We start from the raw sequence: 22,322 nt of genomic DNA on the forward strand, positions 1-22,322 counted from the left end.
GCTGGTTGAATAAATCTAAGAAAAGACATGGCATTAAATTTTTTAAGATTTGTGGTGATAAAGCATCAGCTGATCACAAAGCAGCAGAGAAATTCATTGTTGAGTTTGCCAAGATCATCGCTGATAAAAATCTAGTGCCAGAACAAGTCTATAATGCTGATAAAACATCACTATTTTGGCTTTATTGCTAAGAACAGTGACGACAGCTGATGAGACAGCCCCTACAGGAATTAAAGATGCCGAGGACAGAATAACTGTGCTGGGATATGTTAATACAGCAGGCTCACATCAGTGTAATCTTGCTAAGAAAGACTAAAGCTTGCATCCTCATTGATTTCTTACCAGTCCATTATTATGTAAACAAAAAGGCATGGGTCACCAGCAACATCTGATTGGTTTAACAAACATTTCATGCCAGCGGGTCATGCTGACTGCAGGGAAGCTGGACTCGATGACAACAGCTAATCTTTTTTTATTCCTCTACAGCTGAAAATCTCATCAAAGATTGTTCATGTTATGTACTTTCCCTCAAATGTGACTTCATTAATTCAGCCATGTGATCAAGGTATCCTTAGATTAATGAAGAGTGAATATAAAAGCACTTTATTGAACAACATGCTGTCAGCAGTGAACAGAGACTTGGGTGTGGTGGGTTTCCAAAAGGAGTTTAGCATAAAGGATGCCATACATGCTGTTGCCAATATGCTTGGACTGAGTGACTAAAGACAGAGCTGTACATGCCTGACAAAACCTCTGGCCTACAGCTATGTTCAGTGATGATGGTGAACAAGATGGTAATTTTGAAGGATTCTGAATGTCAGGTGAGAAAAAAAATGTTATGCAAAAACTATACATTCAGAGTCCGTCAGTATGCTGGAAGAAGTGAATATTGAAGAAGTTTTTAACATCGATGAGGCTCCAGTTGTTCATTCACTGACCGACGATGAAATAGCTGAAATTGTTCTGCATCAAGGTGAAGATGATTTAGTCAACACTGCAGAAAAGACGACCTATGGACGACTTGCAAGTGACTTGAAAGTGTGTGATGGACTTATTGAATGACTAGAGCAGTGTCCATTCATAACAGAACAAGAAATGTCAGTTTATGAAATCAAAGACAAAACCCATTGTTAATGAGGCAGATGACACTGGAGGAAACATTTGAAAAAGCCACAGGAGAATTTCTAGTGTTTGGTGCTGCATTTATCTTATTTTGTAAGCAGAGATTTTTTTTTAAGTGCTAGACAGTATTTCATGTGAATTTTACACTTGTGGTGTCATGTTGGCACAAGTGTTTGTTGTTGTTGTTTAACCACTGATACAAGTATTCTGCTGATCCTACTGTGTTGCTTAGTTCCATTGTTCCAAAAACTGAAAAAACCCGAAAAGTCTGGTCCCAAGCATTTTGGATACTGGGTAATATACTGTATATGATTTTTGGCTCGAAATGTTAACCATTCTTTTTCTTCTTCTGATGTTTCTCGACTTGCTGAGTTCCTCCAGCAGATCATGTTTAGCTTTAGATTCCAGCATCTGCAGCCATCTGAGCATCTCCAATTATCCTTCCTTCTCACTATGTTAAATAAATAAAGTAAGGAAGGTCTTGAGCTTATATAGGCCTAGTCATGGTTCATATTTTTGACTGTCATTTATAGAACATCATTAATAGAATCATTTCTAGATGTCTGGAGCACATCAACTCTGCATGACTACTCTAGTTTACTCTGACAAAGTTAGGAGAATCTCATCCTTCAGTTATGTAAAGTTCCATGGGAGCACGGCCATAATTTGCTGCTTAGACTAAAATTTGAACAACAAATGTTATCTACAAAATGGAATGAAGGGTTTGGCATCCTTCTACATTCTACAGGACTCAAAGGATAACTAGAGAGACAATAGGTGTCCTTAATCAACGTGGCTGTCTATATGTACAACTACAAGAGATGGGTGAGATCGTAAAATTAAGGAATAAATTGATAGTTATTTAGTAATAGTTAATTCTGCATTAAATAGCAAGATATGGACATTAAACTGCATTTCATTCAACAAAAAAAAATTCAAGTGAACAAAAACTATTTTAATTAAGAACAGAAAGCTCCTACATTATTCCAAAGCCTCTCAAAGAAAGTTGACTTGAGATCAAATTGTGCTTTCCTTCACAAATGTGAACAACTAGTTCTTGGGCAATGTTCGGATCAGATCACTTTATAATTCACAAGAGTGGTGTAGATTAGATCATGTGATTGATGGCTTGCAAAAAGTTTGTACAGTATTTTTTTAAAAAAATATATACTCCAGGATTAGTGGCAGAAATTCTTTTTTCTAATCTCAGTTCTTTATTGTAGGTAAGATGGTGAAAGTGTTTACTGCAATTATCACATTTTTAAAAGTTTTCTCTGAACTATAATTGATAGTATGTTTGCTTCCCCCACTCTATAAATGAGAAATAGTCACAGGTCTTTAAATTTGCCCAAGTAATGAAGCCTTTGAAGTGTTAATTGGTGCTCCAGCACCTACTTCCTCCAGTCTTCACTTCATGTTACAGCAACAGGATTGAATTGAGTTTTGCAATAGTCATGAGATGGCACTAAGCTGAGTGGCAATGTGAGCTGTGAAGAAGATTCGAAGGAGTCGCAGGGTGACGTGCACAGATTAGAAGAGGGGAAAATACATGGCAGATGCATGTAGGTAAATGTGAGGTTATCCGCTTTAATGGCAATAACAGGCAGGCAGCTTATTGTCTGAATGGTGACAAATTAGGTAAAGGGGAGGTGCAACGAGATTGAGTGTCATGGTGAAGGTTGGAATGCAGATACAGCAGACAGTGAAGAAAGCAAATGGCATCTTGGCCTTAAATGTGAGAGGTTTTGAATATAAAAGCAGGGAGGCCTTACTGCAGTTGTACAGGGCCTTGGTGAGGCCACTCCTTGACTATTCTGTAGTTTTGGTATCTTTTTCTAAGGATGCCTATTCTTGCAATAGAGGGAATGTAGTGAAGGTTCATCAGATTGATTCCTGGGATGGTAGGATTGACATATGAAGAAAGACTGGATAGACTTGGGTTATACTAATTGGAATTTAGAAGGATGATATCTCATTGAGACATATAAAATTCTGACATGATTCAACAGGTTAGATGCAGGAAGAATTTTCCCAATGTTGGGGAAGTCTAGAACAAGGGGTCAAATTATAAGGGGTAAGTCATTTAGGATTGAGATGAAGAGAAATCTCTGCTTCAGATTTGTGAACATGGCACTTCTTACCACAGAAATTTTTGAGGCCATCTTTTTAGATTTATTTAAAAACAAGAATGAACAGTGTCAGTTTTGGAAGCAGAGCAGGGGAGGAGTGAGGAGTGCAAGATCAAAGATTATATGGGCAGCATGGTTCGTGTTGTGGTTAGCACAATTGGGGTTTGAATCCCGCACTGTCTTTAATGAGTTCCTACATTCTCCCAGGTTTAGGTTTCCTCTGGGTGCTCAAGTGTACTCCCACCATTTAAAACATACTGGGGACATAGGACAATTGGGTGTATTTGGGTGGCATGTGCTCATGGGCCAAAAGGGCCTGTCACTGTGCTGCATGTCTAAATATAATTAAAAAAATTATGTGAGATTGATTAAAACAGATTAGGAGCATGAGTACTGAAGGGACATGAGTATGATTTGGGAAATAATTAAATCAGTTTACCTGAAGTTGGGAAATTCAAAATTCAATCCAGAGATATGTAAAGTGCATAGAAGGAAGATGTAATTCTTTTAGTATATGTTGGGCCTTGCTGTGACACAGATAAACTGGAACAAGACTAGGATTAAGAATTAAAGTGGCATGCCCCAGAAGTTCAGAATCACCCCTGCATAATGAACACTGGTGTTCCACAAAGCAAAGATTCTAACCCAGCATCATAACAGAACCAAAACACAAAATGATGGAAATACTCAGCTAGTCAGGCAGAATTTATGAAAAGAGAAACAGAATTAAAGTTTTAGATCTAATGAAAGGGCGTGCATCTAAAATATTAACCCTCCAAGGTACTGACCTAATAGCTGAGTACTTTCTATAGCCATAATATTTTAGCTTTCAGCACAGTGAGGCTAAAATGCTATTCAGGTGATGTAAAACAGTGCTGAAACATTCTAAAATTTACCTATTTTCTATTAAATCCACTAAATGATGATTTGAAGTCACGACCTTCAAGCTGGAAAAGTTGAAATTGATCCGAGCTTGCTTTTAGCCACAAAGAACGTTTGATTTGTAGGTTTTTTTCCCAATTTGCACAAGTTATTTCATCCTGGAAATTCTTTGAACATGCTTTACTGAGCCTACCTTACAAATACGCCGAGCCTCATGAAAGGATATCTACCTGAAATGAGAAAACTGAACAGATTCATGTGCATGTCTTTCCTGTCTGCAATTTGTAATTAATGAGACACTGCACAAGAGATAAAAGCAATGCTGGAGAGAATGGACAACTAGAAGGGAACATGTGACAAAGAAGAAAGCTACATCTTCTTATAATAGAATAAAGCTTCTCCAGATGTACTAAGAATGTGACTGAAATTTACGAGGCTAGGAATAATTTTTATTGAGCATCAATTGCAGGAACAAATTTGAAGTCTGGGGTCAGAATTATTTTGTAATAATTTGTTAATGCCTTTATTAAAAACAACCTGCTCTGTTTGTGTTCTTGAAAGGAACTCAGGTTTATAGCCTTCATTTGGTTGTTTAAATGAAGAGTATATGAATGATCTTCCTTTTCATCTCATACCTGAATGACAACTTGGATTTCTACAAATTCGTAATTCTCTTTGCCCAGAAACTGGAATGCACCTTGCCCAGCACTGCAAGTCATTGATTGCCTTTAAGGGCTAATTCCTTTCTTTGTTTACTGTAGGGATGCAATGTTTTAAACCTCCCAAAGGTTGCAGAATTGGTCAAAAACAAATATGCAACAGTGTAAAGAGTGTTTTACACCCAGAAAGTATTAAAATATTGCAACCGTAGCAATCAGAGAAAGGCATTAACCCTTAAAGCTGAGTCATGGTGTACATTGTTAAACAGCAACATAAATCATGGCTGCCTGAGGATAGGGAGCCTGGAGAAGACAGGGGATATAGGGGAGAGGGAGTGAGCTCCACAATTTATGGATGTGGACAATAGAGTATGTGACATATAGATACAGTGTCCCTGAAGGTCCAGCAGAGCCTTCACAAGAACCTGGCAGAAGATGACTTGGGTTATCTCCTCCAGGAGTGAGAATCTCTGTTCAACTGGACTGTGTTAGAAAAAAATTCACTACCTCAGTGAGCTGCAGTTCTTTCAAAATACTTTTCTTTTCTGATAATGGATTGCACTTAATCACACAAACAGACATACAATCCACTCCTGATTCATGTAGAACCCTTTCCTACACCACTCTAATTCCATTATTAATGTAGTACTTTATCCAACTCCCCTCAACACCCACCACTTTGTTCAAGTTTATGGCACATATACTGAGGCACGGTGAGGAAGTTTGTTTTGTGAAAAGTCCATCTAGATATCTCTTGTTGCTGCCTCATGCCTAAGTGTGTTTTGCTTAAAACTTGTTACCGTTGGTATATCAGTTAGACAAAAAAGTGACAATTTTACTAAGTTCCTCAGGAGTCTGATAACAGAAGGAAATTAACTGTACTTGAATCCTTTGGTGTGCAATCTCACACTCATGAATCTTCTTCAAGATGGGAAGAAAGTGAGGAGAGTGTGGCCAGGGTAGGAGTCATCTTTTAATACTTTGGCTACTTTTTCAAGGCACCAGAAGTATAGATGGAGTCAACAGAGGGGAGCAGGATTTGTGTGATGGTCCAGCACAAATGTCAAACCTCCAAAACTTAGGCTTAAACTTGCATAAAAGGACAAGGGCACTGGACAGAAAGTAGGGCCTCCTGAATGTGATGCTTCACTTGAAGATAACCCATCTCCTTGTATGCAGTATGGTCACCAATGTGCAGATTTCTGTTATTACAACAGTAGAAAACCTGAGATTGCAAAGATACTGCTCATTAGGAAGTTCCATCTGTGATGTACCATCTCTAAAGCCATTCTGTGTATCAGCTCTTGACATATGGTTCCTGTCATATAGCCACTGCTCCTCTGAGTCACTTGTAATACTTATCTTGAAATCTCAAATTATCACTATTCTTTTTCCAAGAAGGCCATGGTCTGGAGTTTTGAGCACCAATACAATTTTCTCCTTGTAAAATCAATTAAAAAATATTCAAATAGGACCTAAATTGAGTAAAATGCAATGTCTCTATGAATTGGATTGGCAAGTTAGATGTAGAATCTAGGAAGGAAATAATATTCTGTTTTGATTGCTTAAAAGTAAAATATCAGAATTTTTGTTCTTTTTATAGGCAATGCTTTCTTACTTGGAGTATACAAGAAGAGAACGTAAAGTAGTAACTTGCTTTTAGTGATCACACATCAGGCCTTCTAAAAAAAAACTGATCACCAATTTAATGCCTGTGATTTTCCATTTTAAAGATATACCTCATCTTTTTCGATCAGAGACTTAAAGTAAGGTTTCTTGTCTGACTTAACAACCTTTTGGAATTGTGAAAGTCTTTGAGAAATTGCAAGACAGATTTTGTTAAATTTCCACAGTAGTTGTTGGAAGTTGCCAATTTTGAAATCAGAAAGAAAAGTGATGAGGACAGATCCACCACAACAATGAAGTAGGCATGCACAGGAGATTGAATTTTCACCTTCTCTACTTACTAGATTCCAGCACTGGCTGCCTTTGACTTCTAATCACCCATCCCTGTATGACTCTTCTTCCTCCGACTGACTCTTTGTTTTTCTTGCCTTTCTTTTGCCTGTCATTCCTCATATTTCACCTCTGCCTCACCCTTCCCACCCTGTGTTTTTTACACTGCTTTTGTTCTAATATTCCTCTCCCCAAATGAAATACAATGCTGGAAAGTGTATGATTGTGCATTTTGGTAGAAAGAATAAAATGGCAGACTATTGTTTGGATGGGGAGAAAATTCAAAATTCAGAGGTGCAAAGGTCTTAGGAGTCCTTTGCAAGATACCCTAAAGGTTAACCTCCAGGTTGAATCATTAGTGAAGAAGGCAAATGCAATATTAGCAATCATAACTAGAGGAATAGGATACAAGAGCAGGGATGTGATGTTAAGGCTTGAAAAGGCACTGGAGAGGCCTCACTTGGTGCTGGGGTACAGTTTTTGGCTCCTTTTTTAAGAAACGATGTGCTGGCATTGGAGAGAGTTCAGAAAAGATTCACAAGAATGATTCCAGGAATGAAGGGATTAACATATGAAGCTCTTGGACTGTACTCCTTGGAGTTCAGAAGAATGTGGGGCAATGTCATAGAAGCATTTCAAATGTTGAAAGGCATGGACAGAATTGATGTGACAAAATTGTTTCCCATGGTAAGGGAGTCTACCAGGTCAAGAGGACACAACTTCAGGATTGAAGAAAGCCCATTTAAAACAGAGATGCAGAGGAATTTCTTATGCCAGAGAGCGGTGAACCTCTGGAATTTGCTACCATGGGTGGCTGAGGAGGTCATGTCGTTGGTTGTATTTAAGGCAGAGATTGATAGGTATCTGAATAGTCAGGGTATCAAAGGTTAAGGGGAGAAGGCAGGGGAGTGGGAGAATAGATCAGTTCTTGATGGAATGACAGAGCAGATGCCACGGGTTGAAAGGCCTACTTCTGCTCCTATATCTTATGGTTCTCATGATATTTAATCTCAAAATATTAACCATTCTTTTTTTTCTCCAACTGATGCTGCTCGACCTGCTGAGTTCCTCCAGGCTCTGATGATATTGAACCACTTGTTTGCTGGCACTGAGCTGACCAGAGTTTATTGTGGTTTGGTAACACTTAACACTGAGCAAATTTGGTCAAATGGTTAATCTGATGTTGCAGTTTGTTAAATATTACTTTCAGAATCAAAATCAAAAATCTGTCAGTCTTGGTTATTTGATACAGCTACCCATTTGATTCTATTGCCTTTCAAAAATGTTGAAAATTTAGTTTCTTACTGTTTAGTGGATTAGATTTTAATGGCATAATTACTGTTCTCTGGCACTGAACATTAACATTTACAATATGAGGTCTTATAACTTCAGGTTTTAATGGGCGTTGGATATGATGCTACCACAAAACACTGAATTTCTTGACTTATTCATGACTATAAATTCTGATTCTGATATTTAAAAATTAAATAAAATTGTTTCATCTTTTCATCATCTCTTCAATCTATTAATATCACTTTCTGTTAATAATTTGGCATTGAATGAATATTTTGATTTATTCCAATGGCCTCAGATAATATATCAATTATTTTTCCTTTCCACAGATGCCATCTGACCTGCTGAGCATTTCCAGCATTTTCTGTCATTATATGGCAATCATGTGCAGGAGCCTAGAGAAGACCATTTGAAGAACTCCCATTGCTTTCCCAACTTATATCATTGTATTTACCTATTGTATTTACATAGTATAGAGCCATGATAAAACACATTTCTAACCACAATGTCTAAATGGTATTTAGCCAAGTGTAAGTATAATGACCAGTAAGTGACATTAATTCAAGTTAACCACAAAATATTGGTTTGTGCATATACTCGCTCTAAAACTAAATGATTTATCCTTAGTGATGGATACATTTCTTGTCAAAGTAATGATTCAATACTCTGGTATGCACAACCAACAAGAAGCAGCATTTCTATGTAGTTAAACCCTTGGTATCCGGAATTAAAATAAGAATAAAATAATAGGTTAAAAAATATGTACGTTTAAAATTATAAATGCTCTCTGGAATAACACATAAACTTTTGGTGAAGATGGGAGCAAATATTCACCCAACAGAGTGCTCTGGTCATACTTTGCTCATTGCATCTGTTTGAATAAAGTTGTGTGAAACAACAATGGAGTTGCCCAGATTAAAGAGTTGGTGTTGCTACTTCTGTTGGGGTGAATTTCTTAAAGTGTCTCCTTATCCCTGCTAAGTAAGAGTCATCACGGTCAGAGCCTTTATCCATAAACTTGGGGAAGGTGGGTGGGAGTGTTTAATTATCTAGAATGTTATTCTTTGTCTTTCAGGCAGCTTTGTGGAGGGGGAGGAATCTGCAGATTCAGCAACGGTTAAATGTTTTCAAAGAATGTGACTAAAAGCAAAGTAAAATACTTTAAGGTTTATATATCCATGCAAGTGATGTTTGTTCAGTGTAAGTACAGTAAAGTATTTTTTGTCTTTTAAACTGTTTATTTTTAATGCTGGTGTATTAGTTAGGCATTGTAAGAGTAAGTCTCAAACAACCTGAAAATATACTTATCCGGCATCTACCAATGCCCATAGGTGTGGGATGCCAGGGGTTTTACTCCACCAACTTGGAACATTAATAATCTCATGTAAACATCATGTACCTTCAAGAACATATTCAAAAGTCATTCTTAAACAGCAACCATAATTTAATGAATTAATTATTCAGTTACACCTGTTCTTGAATTCCTGCATATTCCTTGAAGAGCTCAGGACCGAAACATCAGCAATATATCTGTCTCCTATGGATGCTGAAAGACCAGCTGGGTTCCTTCAGCATTTCGATGTGGGCTATTTAACACTGGAAATTCTGCATCTATTATAGGCTGGGCTCAGTAAGAGGTGGCTAGAGAAACCATGGTGTCTGCTTTTTGATGTCATTTTGTTGATGAATGTTAAGCATATGATTACTTTTAAAATTTAAAATTAGACATACAGCACAGTAATAGGTCATTTTGGCCCAAGAGTCTGTGCCACCCAATTTACACCTCATTAAGCTACACCCCCAGAAAAATCCCATTCAGACACAGGGAGAACGTACAAACTCCTTACAAAGAGCCCGGGACTCGAACCCAGGTCTGGTCATATCGCTGGGGCTGTAAAGGCTTTGTGCTAACTGCTATGTCAACCGTTCCACCCTGATTAAAATGATATTCATTTTTTTATTACAGGATGAAGAAAAATGACATGAATGACACATCATTGTCTTCATCTCAATGGAGCAAATGGGCATTTGTCTGACTGCAGCTATACAGTTGAAATGGACACTGATATGAATAAAACGGATTTGCAAAGTTTAAAATAAAAGGACACTCACCTTCTGAAAGACTTGGTAATTGGACTTGGACCAAATGTCCAGCTGTAAATTAAAAAGCAAAATTAGATATCTATGTGTGTGTGTAAATCATTAAAGTTAAGGTAAAGGTTCCATTATTGTCATGTAATATTACATTTATAATGTAACATACATGAAATTCTTTAACTTTTGTGCACCATAAGGCAGACAGAGAGTTGCCACTTTGTCCACTGCCCCTCATTAAATATAAACAAAGTACTTTCTGATCGCTTCAGTGATTAAATTGAAACTAATGTCATTATGATCACCGGACTCAAAATGTTTCCCTACACCAGTGGTTCTCAACTTTTTCTTTCCACTCACATACCACTTTAAGTAATCCCTATGCCATTGGTGCTCTGAGATTAGTAAGGGATGGCTTAAGGTGGTATGTGAGTGGGAGGGGAAAGTTGAGAATCACTGCTCTAAACCCTATGGTTACTGAAATATTTGCTTGAGAAAAATTGTCATTGGCCCATTTCCTTTGGAGTTATGAAATGATTAAAACAGAGGTTTTCAAACTTTTGCTTTCTACCCACATACGCTTTAAGCAATCCCTTACTAATCACAGAGCACCTATGGGATAGGGAATATTTAAATTGGTATGTGAGTGGAAAGAAAAATGTTGAGAATCACTGTCCAACACATTTTTAATTAAAATATTTTTTTTTTAAAAATTAGACATATAAGATGGTAACAGGCCATTTCTGTCCATGAGTCCATGCCGCCCAATTTACACCCCATTAAATTATACCCCCAGTGAAAACCCAGACAGACATGGGGAGAACATACCACCCCCAACCCTGTCCCCAATCGCTGACACTGTAAAGGCGTTGCACTAACCACTATGTCAACTGTGCCGCCTTTCAGTTCCCTGTCCTATCTCATTCCCTAATAGGAGATGCAGCATTGCACTCTCTTGAGTTGGTACCTCTCTATATCAATTTAGAAAACTTTCCTGAACACAAATTGCAAGCCATCCAGCCCTTTTACAGTATGAGAGTCCCAGTCAATATGTGGAAAGATAAAATCTCCTACTATCACAACTTTGTTTCCTGCAGCTGTTTGCTCTCTTTCTACAGATTTGCTCCTCCAATTCTTGTTGAATACTGGGCAGTTTATTATACAACTCCATGAATGTAGTCATACCTTTCCTGTTGCTCAGCTCCACCTTTCTAGCCTCAGGAGACAAGGCCTCTGATCTGCCCTGCCTGAGCACAGCTATGGTATTTTCCCTGATGAGCAATTTCACTCCTCCCCCTTTCATTCCCCCTCTGTTCTATCGGACATGAAGCAACGGAAGCCTGGAGCATTGAGCTGTCAGTCCTACAACCAAGTTTCATTTGACATTCCACGGTCTAAGCTCACGTGCCTTTCCTACAATACTTCTTGAATTGAAACAGACGTATCTGAGAACATTTCCACTATATACAACCTGTTGACTAACAGAGCATGCAATTTTCACATCATCTTTTCCCTCCTCTATCTCTGCTGACATTTTGATTCCCATCTCCCTACAAATCTTGTTTAAATCCAATGGTGCAGCACTAGCAAACCATCCTGCAGGATATTAGTCCCCTTCCAGTTCAGATGCAAGCTGTCCTGTCAGAACAGTTCCCACCTTTCCAGGAAGAGAACCTAATGATCCAGAAACCTGAAGCCCTCCCTGCACCATGTCTTTAGACACATGTGAAGTTGCATTATCCTCCTACTTCTAACCTTACTAACATCTGGCACGGGTAGCAATCCTGAGATCACTACCTTGGAGGTCCTGTCTTTCAACCTAGTGCCTAACTCCCAGAACTCTCCTTGCAGGACCTTCTCACCTTTCCTACCCATGACTTTGGTCTCAACGTGGACCATAACATCAGTTTGCTCACCATCCCTGCTGAGAATGCCATGAACTTGTTCTGAGATATCTTGGACCCTGGCACCAGGGAGGCAACATACCATTTGGGATACTTAATCTCTTCCATAGAACCTATTATCTATTGAATCTCCTATCACTACAGCTCACTTCTTCTCTTCCCTTCCCTTCTTAGCCACAGGACAAGACTCTATGCCACATACCTGATCACTGTGGCTTGACCCTTGTAGGTCATTCCCCACCCCCCCCAACAATATCCAAAATGGTAAACTTGTTATTATGGGGCACAGCCATGGGGTGCCCTGTATTGCCTGCCTGTTTACTATCACTCTCCTGTTTGTCACTCATCTACCCTCCTCATGCTTCTGAGATCTCTGTAACTCTCATCTCTGCCTCCCGAATGATCCGGAGTTAATCAAACTCCAACTTTAGTTCCTTAACTTGGCTTGTCAGGAGCAGGAGCTGGATGGACTTCTTGCAGATAAAGTCACCAGGGATACTGCAGGATTCCTGATGACCCATATAACCATATACAGCACAGAACAAGCCAGTTTGGCCCTACTAGTTCATGCCGGAACAAATCCCAATCCTCCTATTCCCACTGACCAGCACCTGGTCAGTGACCATACCCCTCCAATCCTCTCCCCTCCATGTAATTATTCAGTCTTTCCTTAAATGTAAATAACGTCCTTGCTTCAACCACCTCTGCTGGAAGCTTATTCCACATCCCAACCACCCTTTGCGTGAAGAAATTTCCCCTCATGTTCCCCTTATAATTTTCCCCCTGCAATCTCAAACCATGGCCTCTGGTTTGAATATCCCCCACTCTTAATTGAAAAAGCCTATCCACGTTGACTCTCTCTGTCCCTTTTAAAATCTTGAACACCTCCATCAAATCTCCCCTCAATCTTCTACGCTCCAGAGAAAAAAGCCCCAGGCTGCTCAAACCCTGACATCGTGTCAACATTCTCGTGAACCTTCTCTGCACTCTCTCTATTTTATTTATATCCTTCCTATAATTTGGTGACCAAAACTGCACACAGTATTCCAAACTTGGCCTCACCAAGGCTTTGTACAAATTCATCATAACATCCCAACTCTTGAATTCAATACCCCGATTTATGAAGGCAAACATTCCAAATGCCTTCTTCACCACTCTATCTACCTGAGTATCAACTTTGAGGGTACTATTTACCATAACTCCTAAATCCCTTTGTTGTTCTGCACTCCTCAATTGTCTACCATTCAATGTATATAACCTATTTAGATTTGCCTTTCCAAAATCCAACACTTCACACTTATCCATATTAAATTTCATCAGCCATTTCTCAGCCCACTCCTCTAGCTTTCCTATATCTCTTTTTAAGCTATGGTAATCTTCCTCACTGTCCATAATACCACCAACCTGCAAGAGGAGCATTTCACTGCTATAACCACTGCTTTCCTTTATAATAGCTTGGAAGATATAGAATGCTGTTGTTGTTGTTGTCTATGACTCGTTCAAACAACTCCATACAAAAGTTGAGTCGAGTTTTCCACAGTTTATTAAACATTGTTATCGTTATTATCAGTTGCTAAACATTGTTACAAACTGTTAAAATTTGTTAGATGGTGCTAAAACCTTGTTAGATGGTCAATAAAAATTGTTGGACATTCTAATTCCTTACCATTTTGTAGAACAAAGGAACTAAACTAACATGTTTATCTCCCTAACAAGCTATAAGACCTTGGCTCGAAGATGTTGCTAGGAGACACTCAAAGCATATGTAAGCAGCATTTGGAAAGCTGCATACTGAATTTGCTTCTAACCATGAAATGCATTTTAATCCTTGCAATAACAGCCCATAATTATTATATCTAAAAAATAATAATTACTTAACTATCACAAATAAAAAAAATCAAACATAGTAGTTTATATTAGTTAAATTTCAAAAGTGAAAGTCAATTATCAAATCTTTCTGCCTCTTGTCAAAGACAGATTTTGATAATTGGTCTGTTCAGAAAGCCAGTTTCAGTCCTGATCCCAACTTAACATCTTTGTTCCTGGATGGTATCATCAATCTTCCCCATCAACCAGGAATTTTTGAGGCACTGAATGGCCCACGATGATCACAACATCCTCAGCCATGAAATTTTGTCTGATCTTTGATCATTTCTGTCACTCTTGCAACAGTGAAAGATATTCTTTTACCCATCTTTTCCAGAACAAATCCAGTATAAATTGCACCTGCTGCATGCATATATGTCTTCCCTCTGAAACTGCTCCACTGGCAATGAAGGCTTAGACTTATGACTATTCAGTACCTTTTTCAGACTGGATATTTCATCTGCAAATCTTTCTCTGGCAAAAGCAGATTATCTCCATTTCAGGATTAATCAATTCTTTAACTGTGAGACCTCCCTTTTCTTGTGTCTCAAGATCACCTGTTTCTTTTTGTGGTAGATCTTTTTGATGGAACATCACGTGTTTGTTTGTTCTGTCCGCTATGATTTAGAAAACATCTTTTAAATCTGAGCATTCATGTTGTTGCCTTTTTCAAACGATTCCAGGATGAGAAATAATAGATTAAGTGGGTAACTGCATCCATTCTTTAGATAATATCTGAACAGCATTTGCAGTTTTACTACTGATTTCAGGGCCCTCTGGTAAAATTTCTTTTAATTTATCAGGATTTTGAGGCCACTCCTTTTGAGGTTGTAGAACAAATCGAGGTCCTGACACCCACATTTTATTCTTCAGAAAAGTCTTGACTTTCAAACCCCAAGAACCCAATTGGAAGGATTGTTAACTGCCTTAACATAACTCCATTGTATTGGATGTGAGACTTTATCAATTTTAGTGATTCTGTTAGCCACAAAAGATTGAAACCTTGTGGTTTTACTGCTGGTGCATTTAAGCACAGAGATGCTAACTGTCCAAAATATGGAGTCTGTTAGTTTAATCTGCAACTCTTTTTTCAACATTGTGTCCAATCTGCTCACCATGGTAGTACCTGTCAACTCCATTCATGGGATAGTGACTGGTTTCAATGGAGCCACTCAAGCCTTTCTCATTGCAATGTACCTGATCTTTGTTGTCATGCAGTAATAGGTAACTAAGAACTCTGTAACCGTCTTCAGAAGCATCTGCAAAACGATGCAATTGAGCATATGTTACAGTTCCAATATTTGTGGGTTTGAAGCATCTGTCAATCTTGAAGTCTTTCTGCTTATGAAGATCCTGAATCCAACATGTCCAATGGATTCTGGTATCTTATCATCCCAACCAATCTTTTTCCTCCAAAAATCTTGCAGGATCTTTGGCAGTCAGGACAACTGGTGCCAATGTTCTTAGAGGATATATATATTGAACTGATTGTTGATAGAATTCCCCTTCTTGTGAGAGGTAAGTCCTTCAAAATTATTTGGCTTGAAAGACATCAGACTGAACACACCACTGTGCCCCTAACACCCTCTCAACAGGAAGGTGGTCATGGTCTAAGTCAAATTCTTCATTTCCTTTGCCCCCTCTCTTTCAGGAATGGCAGCCAATACCTGGCAACTGTTACTTGTCCATTTGGTAAGTAGAAAACCTCCTTTGAAACAGATATCCTTAAAGTCATGATAAAGAGCTATTGCTTCTTTTACTGTAGTTGCAGAAGTGAGAGTCATCCACATAGAAGTAATTCCTAATGGTGCCTATAGCTTGAGAGCTATATTGTTCCATATTGTCCTCAGCACACTTCCTAAGAGCAAAATTCACACAACTTGGTGATTAAGTCACTTCAAATAAATGTCCTGTCATTCTGTATTATATCATGTTCTGACCATAGTCCCCATCAGGCCACCAAAGGAATCGTAACAAGTCATGGTCTTCATTCACTACTTTCACTTGATTGAACATGGCTTCAATATCTGCAGTAATGACAATAGGTTATTTACGGAATCTTGATAAGAGCCCTATCAACGTACTGATCAAATCAGGAACCTGGAAGAGTTGAGAATTTAGTGAAACTCCCCAAAAGAAGAAGTTTTTTCTTCTGTGGATGCAAAACCCCTTGGTTTGCTAAGTATCATTTTTTGCAATCACCACATCCAAAATATTATATGTACTTTCTCTGCATAACCTTTAAATTCCATGTCAGACATGCATTTGATGTAGTCTGAATGAATGGAAGAATCTTCTCTTAAAATTTAGTGTACATTGCTCGATAACATTTCTTTTATCAGGCATAAATATTTCCCTTTCCTTTAAAGGTAATCCCTAATCGAGTCCACGCTGCTGAAGATCCAGCTGCGCTGGATGGGTCACGTCTCCAGAATGGAGGACCATCGCCTTCCCAAGATCGTGTTATATGGCGAGCTCTCCACTGGCCACCGTGACAGAGGTGCACCAAAGAAAAGGTACAAGGACTGCCTAAAGAAATCTCTTGGTGCCTGCCACATTGACCACCGCCAGTGGGCTGATAACGCCTCAAACCGTGCATCTTGGCGCCTCACAGTTTGGCGGGCAGCAACCTCCTTTGAAGAAGACCGCAGAGCCCACCTCACTGACAAAAGGCAAAGGAGGAAAAACCCAACACCCAACCCCAACCAACCAATTTTCCCTTGCAACCGCTGCAATCGTGTCTGCCTGTCCCGCATCGGACTTGTCAGCCACAAACGAGCCTGCAGCTGACGTGGACTTTTTACCCCCTCCATAAATCTTCGTCCGCGAAGCCAAGCCAAAGAAGAAAGGTAATCCAATGCAATAATTATCATTAACTAGCTTGGCATTTTTTGTCACCAATTCCATGAACTGCTGGCCTTCCTTTGAAGGTTCTTGGTCTTCCCTGAGGCATCCTGAAAAGTCATTCTTGAACTGCTGCTTCCACAGTCTATCAAGCCTAATAATTGATATCTTATTGACACTTAAGTTATAGCTGACTGATTTTAAATCTCGTTTCCTCCTAGTGGTCCATTAACCAATCAGCCAAGCAGAGTTTTGATAGCGTAAGGTCCATCAACCACACTCTTCATCATATCTAGTGGCTCTAGAGCACACATGTCAAACTCTGGCCCGTGGGCCAAATTTGGCCCGCGATATAATTATATTTGGCCCGCAAGATCATATCAAAAATGTATTAGAGGTGGCCCGCTGGCCGCCGCGCCAATATAGCGCATGCACAGTAACCGCTGTGTCCCAGGGTGAGAGAGAGAGAGAGAAAAATCCTGGTCCTTGAAAAGTAGTGGTGGGTGGTTTTATAAACACACTGTCGTGTACCCCCGCCCACCCCCCCACCGCAGCGCGGCCTGCCCGGTGTCTGGGGAAGCCAAGGCCGCTTCCCAGTGCCCAGAACCCCAGTAGCACAGTGTTTCTTAGAGCCGCAGATGGAGTCAGGATGCTGGAGGGAAGATTGGGGCTCCTCGCCGGGCGATGGGGGTGCCGGCCGCCGGCCCCCCTGCGCCTTCCCACCGGACCAGCGGCGGGTGCCCGGAGTACACGTGGAGAGCGAGGCTGGTCGGGCAGGTAGGGTGGAACCCCCTGCCAATCTCGGGAGTGGCGTGGGCTGGATCGGGATTAGCCGCGCTCACCTGCTCCTCCACCGCTGACCGGGATCCCAGCGCGGTCCTGAGCGCGGACACTGCCCTGGAAAGGTCCTGGGACACTGGCACGGAAAGAAGAGCAGGGTCCGTAGAACATTACAGATCAGAAAACAGGCCCTTCGGCCCTTTGACTCTACCTCGTGAAAATCCCACACTGGAGAAACTCAGCGGGTTAAACCATATCCTTTATCCAGCAGAGAGGTACCTGACAATGTTTGGCCCTTGATCCCCCTCATCAATGTATGAGCGAAAGTCTGTGGTTCTCGTAAAAACACCAGAAGGGAGAAACTCTGCAGGTCAAAGGGGGTCCGGGAGAAACTCAGAAGGTCAAGGGGAGGGGGTCCAGGAGAAACTCAGCAGGTCAAGGGGGGTCTGGCAGAAACTCAGCAGGTCAAGAGAGGTCCGGGAGAAACTCAGCAGGTCAAGGGGGGTCCGGGAGAAACTCAGCAGGTCAAGGGGGGTCCGGCAGAAACTCAGCAGGTCAAGGGGGGTCCGGGAGAAACTCAGCAGGTCAAGGGGGGTCCGGCAGAAACTCAGCAGGTCAAGGGGGGTCCGGGAGAAATTCAGCAGGTCAAGGGGGTTCTGGCAGAAACTCAGGGGGGGGCCTGACCTCGCCAGGACCGTTGCCCACTCCCCCTCCCTGCCGCAGGCCGACCCGCGACTCACGGTGACGGGGCCGCTGATCCGCCGAGATGCTGCCCTGCAGCAAGAGCCGATGCCCCCGCACTGTCGTTGTCCAACCCGATCGCCCGCAAACCCCGCCCTCCCGCACACAGGCCTGAGTAAGGATTATGAACTTTAATCTCAGGATAAAACGATCTTCCAATAGTTCCATGTCACAGTGATCAATATATTCCTGATTAAAAATGGTCCTGCACCTGGATACAAGCTCATTAGGCATAAAACTTGAAAAGTGTGTAAATCAAAGGATATCTGTACCAATGGAAAAAGGGCATGGCAAATAACCCTGCTAGAGTTCATGCCCACAATCAGTCACCCATTTGATTGTTTCAGGAATCATGTTATTCTCCCACATTCTCAATAGCCCTCAGATTTTACTATTCGACAGCACACGAGCAACATTTGACAAATCCTCTATAGAGAAATATTATTTATTGAATATTTTATTTCTCATTTGTTAATGCTTCTGGAAAGAGTTTATCCAAAACTATTATTAAACATCGAGATGGCAGAGGTCGACAGCATCGAGTCCACGCTGCTGAAGATCCAGCTGCGCTGGATGGGTCACGTCTCCAGAATGGAGGACCATCGCCTTCCCAAGATCGTGTTATATGGCGAGCTCTCCACTGGCCACCGTGACAGAGGTGCACCAAAGAAAAGGTACAAGGACTGCCTAAAGAAATCTCTTGGTGCCTGCCACATTGACCACCGCCAGTGGGCTGATATCGCCTCAAACCGTGCATCTTGGCGCCTCACAGTTTGGCGGGCAGCAACCTCCTTTGAAGAAGACCGCAGAGCCTACCTCACTGACAAAAGGCAAAGGAGGAAAAACCCAACACCCAACCCCAACCCACCAATTTTCCCCTGCAACCGCTGCAATCGTGTCTGCCTGTCCCGCATCAGACTTGTCAGCCACAAACGAGCCTGCAGCTGACGTGGACTTTTTACCCCCTCCATAAATCTTCGTCCGCGAAGCCAAGCCAAAGAAAGAAAGAATAAGAAAAAGTTTAACATTACATATGTTGAAAGAAGAGAAAACATGCAGATGTTGTTGAAAATTTTCAATAAATATTTAGTTCGGCCCTCGACTTAGTCCAAGTTTTTAATTTTGGCCCTCCGTGAATTTGAGTTTGACACCCCTGCTCTAGAGCTTTTTGTATAATTGAACCAATCAGGAACTCCATCTCAAAGTTGATTTTGCGTAAACAAAGATTTTTCAAATGCGTCCACAGATCAATGTCATTTTGACATGGGATGTTTCCTTTATGCACATAACATAGTTTTCCGACTGTATATGTTTGGAAGCTCACACAAATAATTACCATCCAGTCCAGTGATCTCTAGGCCCAAAACAACATTGGTTTCAAAGTGTGCATCTTGACTGATATTTCTCAAAAGAGCTTTTTACCTTCTTTCTTGAAGATTAAGCTTATTCATTAGCCCCATGGTGCAAAATGATGCAGTGTTTCCTGGGTCAAGAAATGCACAAGTGGATGAAAAGCTGGTGCAACATAGGAATTCACCAGTACTGCACCATCTGCTCAATATTTGGAATGAGATTCACATAGAAAGGAAAAAAACAAATGATCAACTACCAAAATTAATATTGACGCAAAATCAACTAATCCCTTTCACAATAGATAACCTTTCCTTTAGAGAATGGGAGAGGAAAGGGATCTAATGAGTAGAAAATTGTTTTTCGGAAAATAATTTATTATCTTATGAACAAATGAAGTACAAATATGGTATAACTCACGGGACAATGTTTGCATACCACCAACTGAAAACCTACTTGAAGGACAAATTGGGAAGCAGGCTGAGGTTACCAGAAGGAAGCAATTTTGAATATGTGATTACAGACACAATGATAATTAAAAGATTTATAACAAACATGTACATCAAACTGCAAGAGAAAGAGAATGATGAAATAAGCTGTAAACCCAAACAAAAGTGGGAACAAGATCTAAACATAAAGATAAAGAATGAAACATGGGAAAACCTATGCTCCGGAACTATGAGAAATACAATAAACACGAGGTTACGCATGATACAATATAATTGGTTACACAGGCTATACACCATGCCCCAAAAGTTAAATAAATGGGACCCAACAGTATCAGATAGATGTTTTCGCTGTAAGAAGGAAACGGGATCAACAGTACATGTAATTTGGGCATGTGAGAAAGTGGAAACGTTTTGGGAAGATCTAAATCGGATATTAAATAAAATCACAAAAAATAACATACCAAAAAATCCAGAGATCTTTTTTCTAAGTAATATAAGAAGAACTTGGCCTCGATTTGGATGAAGCACAAAAAAGATTTATTATGATAGCCTTAGCTGTAGCAAAAAAATGTATAATGTCAACCTGGAAATCAGAAGTGAGCCTGAGAATACAGCAATGGTACATAGAAATGAATAAATGTATTCCATTGGAAAAAATAACATATAATTTAAGAAATAAGATCACATATTTGAACAAATTTGGGAACCGTACATGGAACACAACAGAGAAGTCCTACCGCAGACCTCCACCACCTAAAATGACAGAATGAGAAGAAGATGAAATGAACTGACCCAGTAAAAGTAGATGACACAGTTTTCTTGTTTATTTTCATTGTGTGATGACATTGTTTAATGGGTTTAATGTATCATATATATTGAATGTTTAGTGGGTGGGGAGGGGGGTGGGAAGGAGGGAGGGAAGAAAAAGGGGAGAAAATGATACTGTGTATATTCAAGAAGGAAATCTTTGTGTATTTTGGTCAATATGGTTCATAGTGTGAAAAATTTAAAAAAAATTAAAAAAGAAATACACAAGTACACACTATTGCACTCCCTTTCTTAGCTTCGACTTGTACAGATACTATTAAAAGTTTGCAGTTGTTCTCATCAGCCCCAGTCAGAAAATTTGTCTGTACTTAGGCTTCATCTGCTCCTTTTCTTGTTGTTTGTTCCTTTTCCGTCTTCTTTTTTTCCTGGAAGATAATGTAACATTTTGTGATGCTTTTGATTGTATACGATGTAGCTTTTACGAATGTGTCTTTTACACAGACAGCCAAAACATGCCCTATTTTCCTTCAGAAACACGATTTTCTCACTGTGCACCTTCTTCTCCAATTGTGCACACTTTTCCAAAGCATGCTTATTGTTACAGAACAAACATTTCTTCACAGCAGGCAAACTTCCCTTTTCCTTAATTTCTTTATCCACATCTATCAGGAAGGTGGCAAATGTACTTTAAAAAAAAATTTGATTGAGGGTATGATTTGGACCTCTCAACTTCTTTACTTACTGTTTGAGTCCCTTTGATATTTCCACACACTGGATGTGAGACAACATCCATTTGCCCTTCAGTGAACTCCACCAAATTCATATAAGTAGCTGTTTTATGGCATTTTTCCTAGTATTCAAGAAATGAACTTATCCATAGTTCTCTCATTCAGTAGGGTTATTTATTTAAAATGATTAGCATATTCGTAGATAAGTCAAGCTCTTGTAGATGACCGATCTCCGTCATGATTTTGCGAAATCCTCTTAGAAAGAGTGTGTAAAGGCTTGTAAAGCCTTTGCGTCATCTGATTTTATTGACAACCACGAAAGACCCTTCTGTATGTAAGCTGTAGCAATTTTATGCTTGTTGCCAAAATGCCTCTTTAGAAAAACCCTTGCTTTCAGGAATCCCTTTTCTGGATCCATATGTAGGCAATTCCTTACAAGTTTCTTTGGCTGTCCCTCTGTATACTGTTCCAGATAATAAAGATGATCTCTGCCATTTTTATTCTAGCTTTTAATATTGTGTTCCAAGATTTAATGAACACTTGATACTGAAATGGGTCTCCACCACAAATCTGAATCTCCTTCTTGGGTAAGGAATAGATACCTTGTTGCAATATTAATAAAGCAATAATTTCATTTGGTTTTCCCATGAATGACACTATATTGTCCTGTGTGTTGTTACTTTGTCCACCAGGATTTGTTACCTGACAGTAGCAGCATGTATTCTGCTTCATCAGATGGTATTTGGCACACATCTAA

General features: G+C 40.0%; 1 protein-coding gene and 1 long non-coding RNA gene across 17 annotated transcripts in view; one reads left to right on the forward strand and one right to left on the reverse strand.

Annotated features, from left to right (window-relative positions):
* med27 (mediator complex subunit 27) overlaps positions 1 to 22,322 on the reverse strand; it is a 521,819-nt gene that overhangs the window by 215,746 nt on the left and 283,751 nt on the right. For 14 of the 15 annotated variants that reach the window (XR_011340577.1, XR_011340572.1, XR_011340563.1 and 11 more), the window contains exon 6: positions 10,154 to 10,195. The exons of the other annotated variant lie outside the window; for it this stretch is intronic. Coding sequence is in view for 1 of the 14 variants with exons in the window: in XM_069886818.1 (XP_069742919.1) it covers positions 10,154 to 10,195 (42 nt within the window). In the remaining 13 variants the exon portion in view is untranslated. The remainder of the gene's footprint in view (positions 1 to 10,153; positions 10,196 to 22,322) is intronic. 15 annotated transcript variants of the gene reach the window in all.
* Positions 385 to 10,220, forward strand: LOC138736847 (uncharacterized). 2 transcript variants are annotated; one of them, XR_011340621.1, is made up of 4 exons: positions 385 to 1,215; positions 8,371 to 8,571; positions 9,117 to 9,241; positions 10,008 to 10,220. It is a non-coding gene; the product is annotated as an uncharacterized lncRNA (long non-coding RNA). The 2 variants fall into 2 exon arrangements; XR_011340623.1 differs by having other exon boundaries at positions 8,371 to 8,487.

Source organism: Narcine bancroftii, chromosome 1 (assembly GCF_036971445.1).
Source record: "Narcine bancroftii isolate sNarBan1 chromosome 1, sNarBan1.hap1, whole genome shotgun sequence".
Lineage (NCBI taxonomy): Eukaryota > Metazoa > Chordata > Chondrichthyes > Torpediniformes > Narcinidae > Narcine > Narcine bancroftii.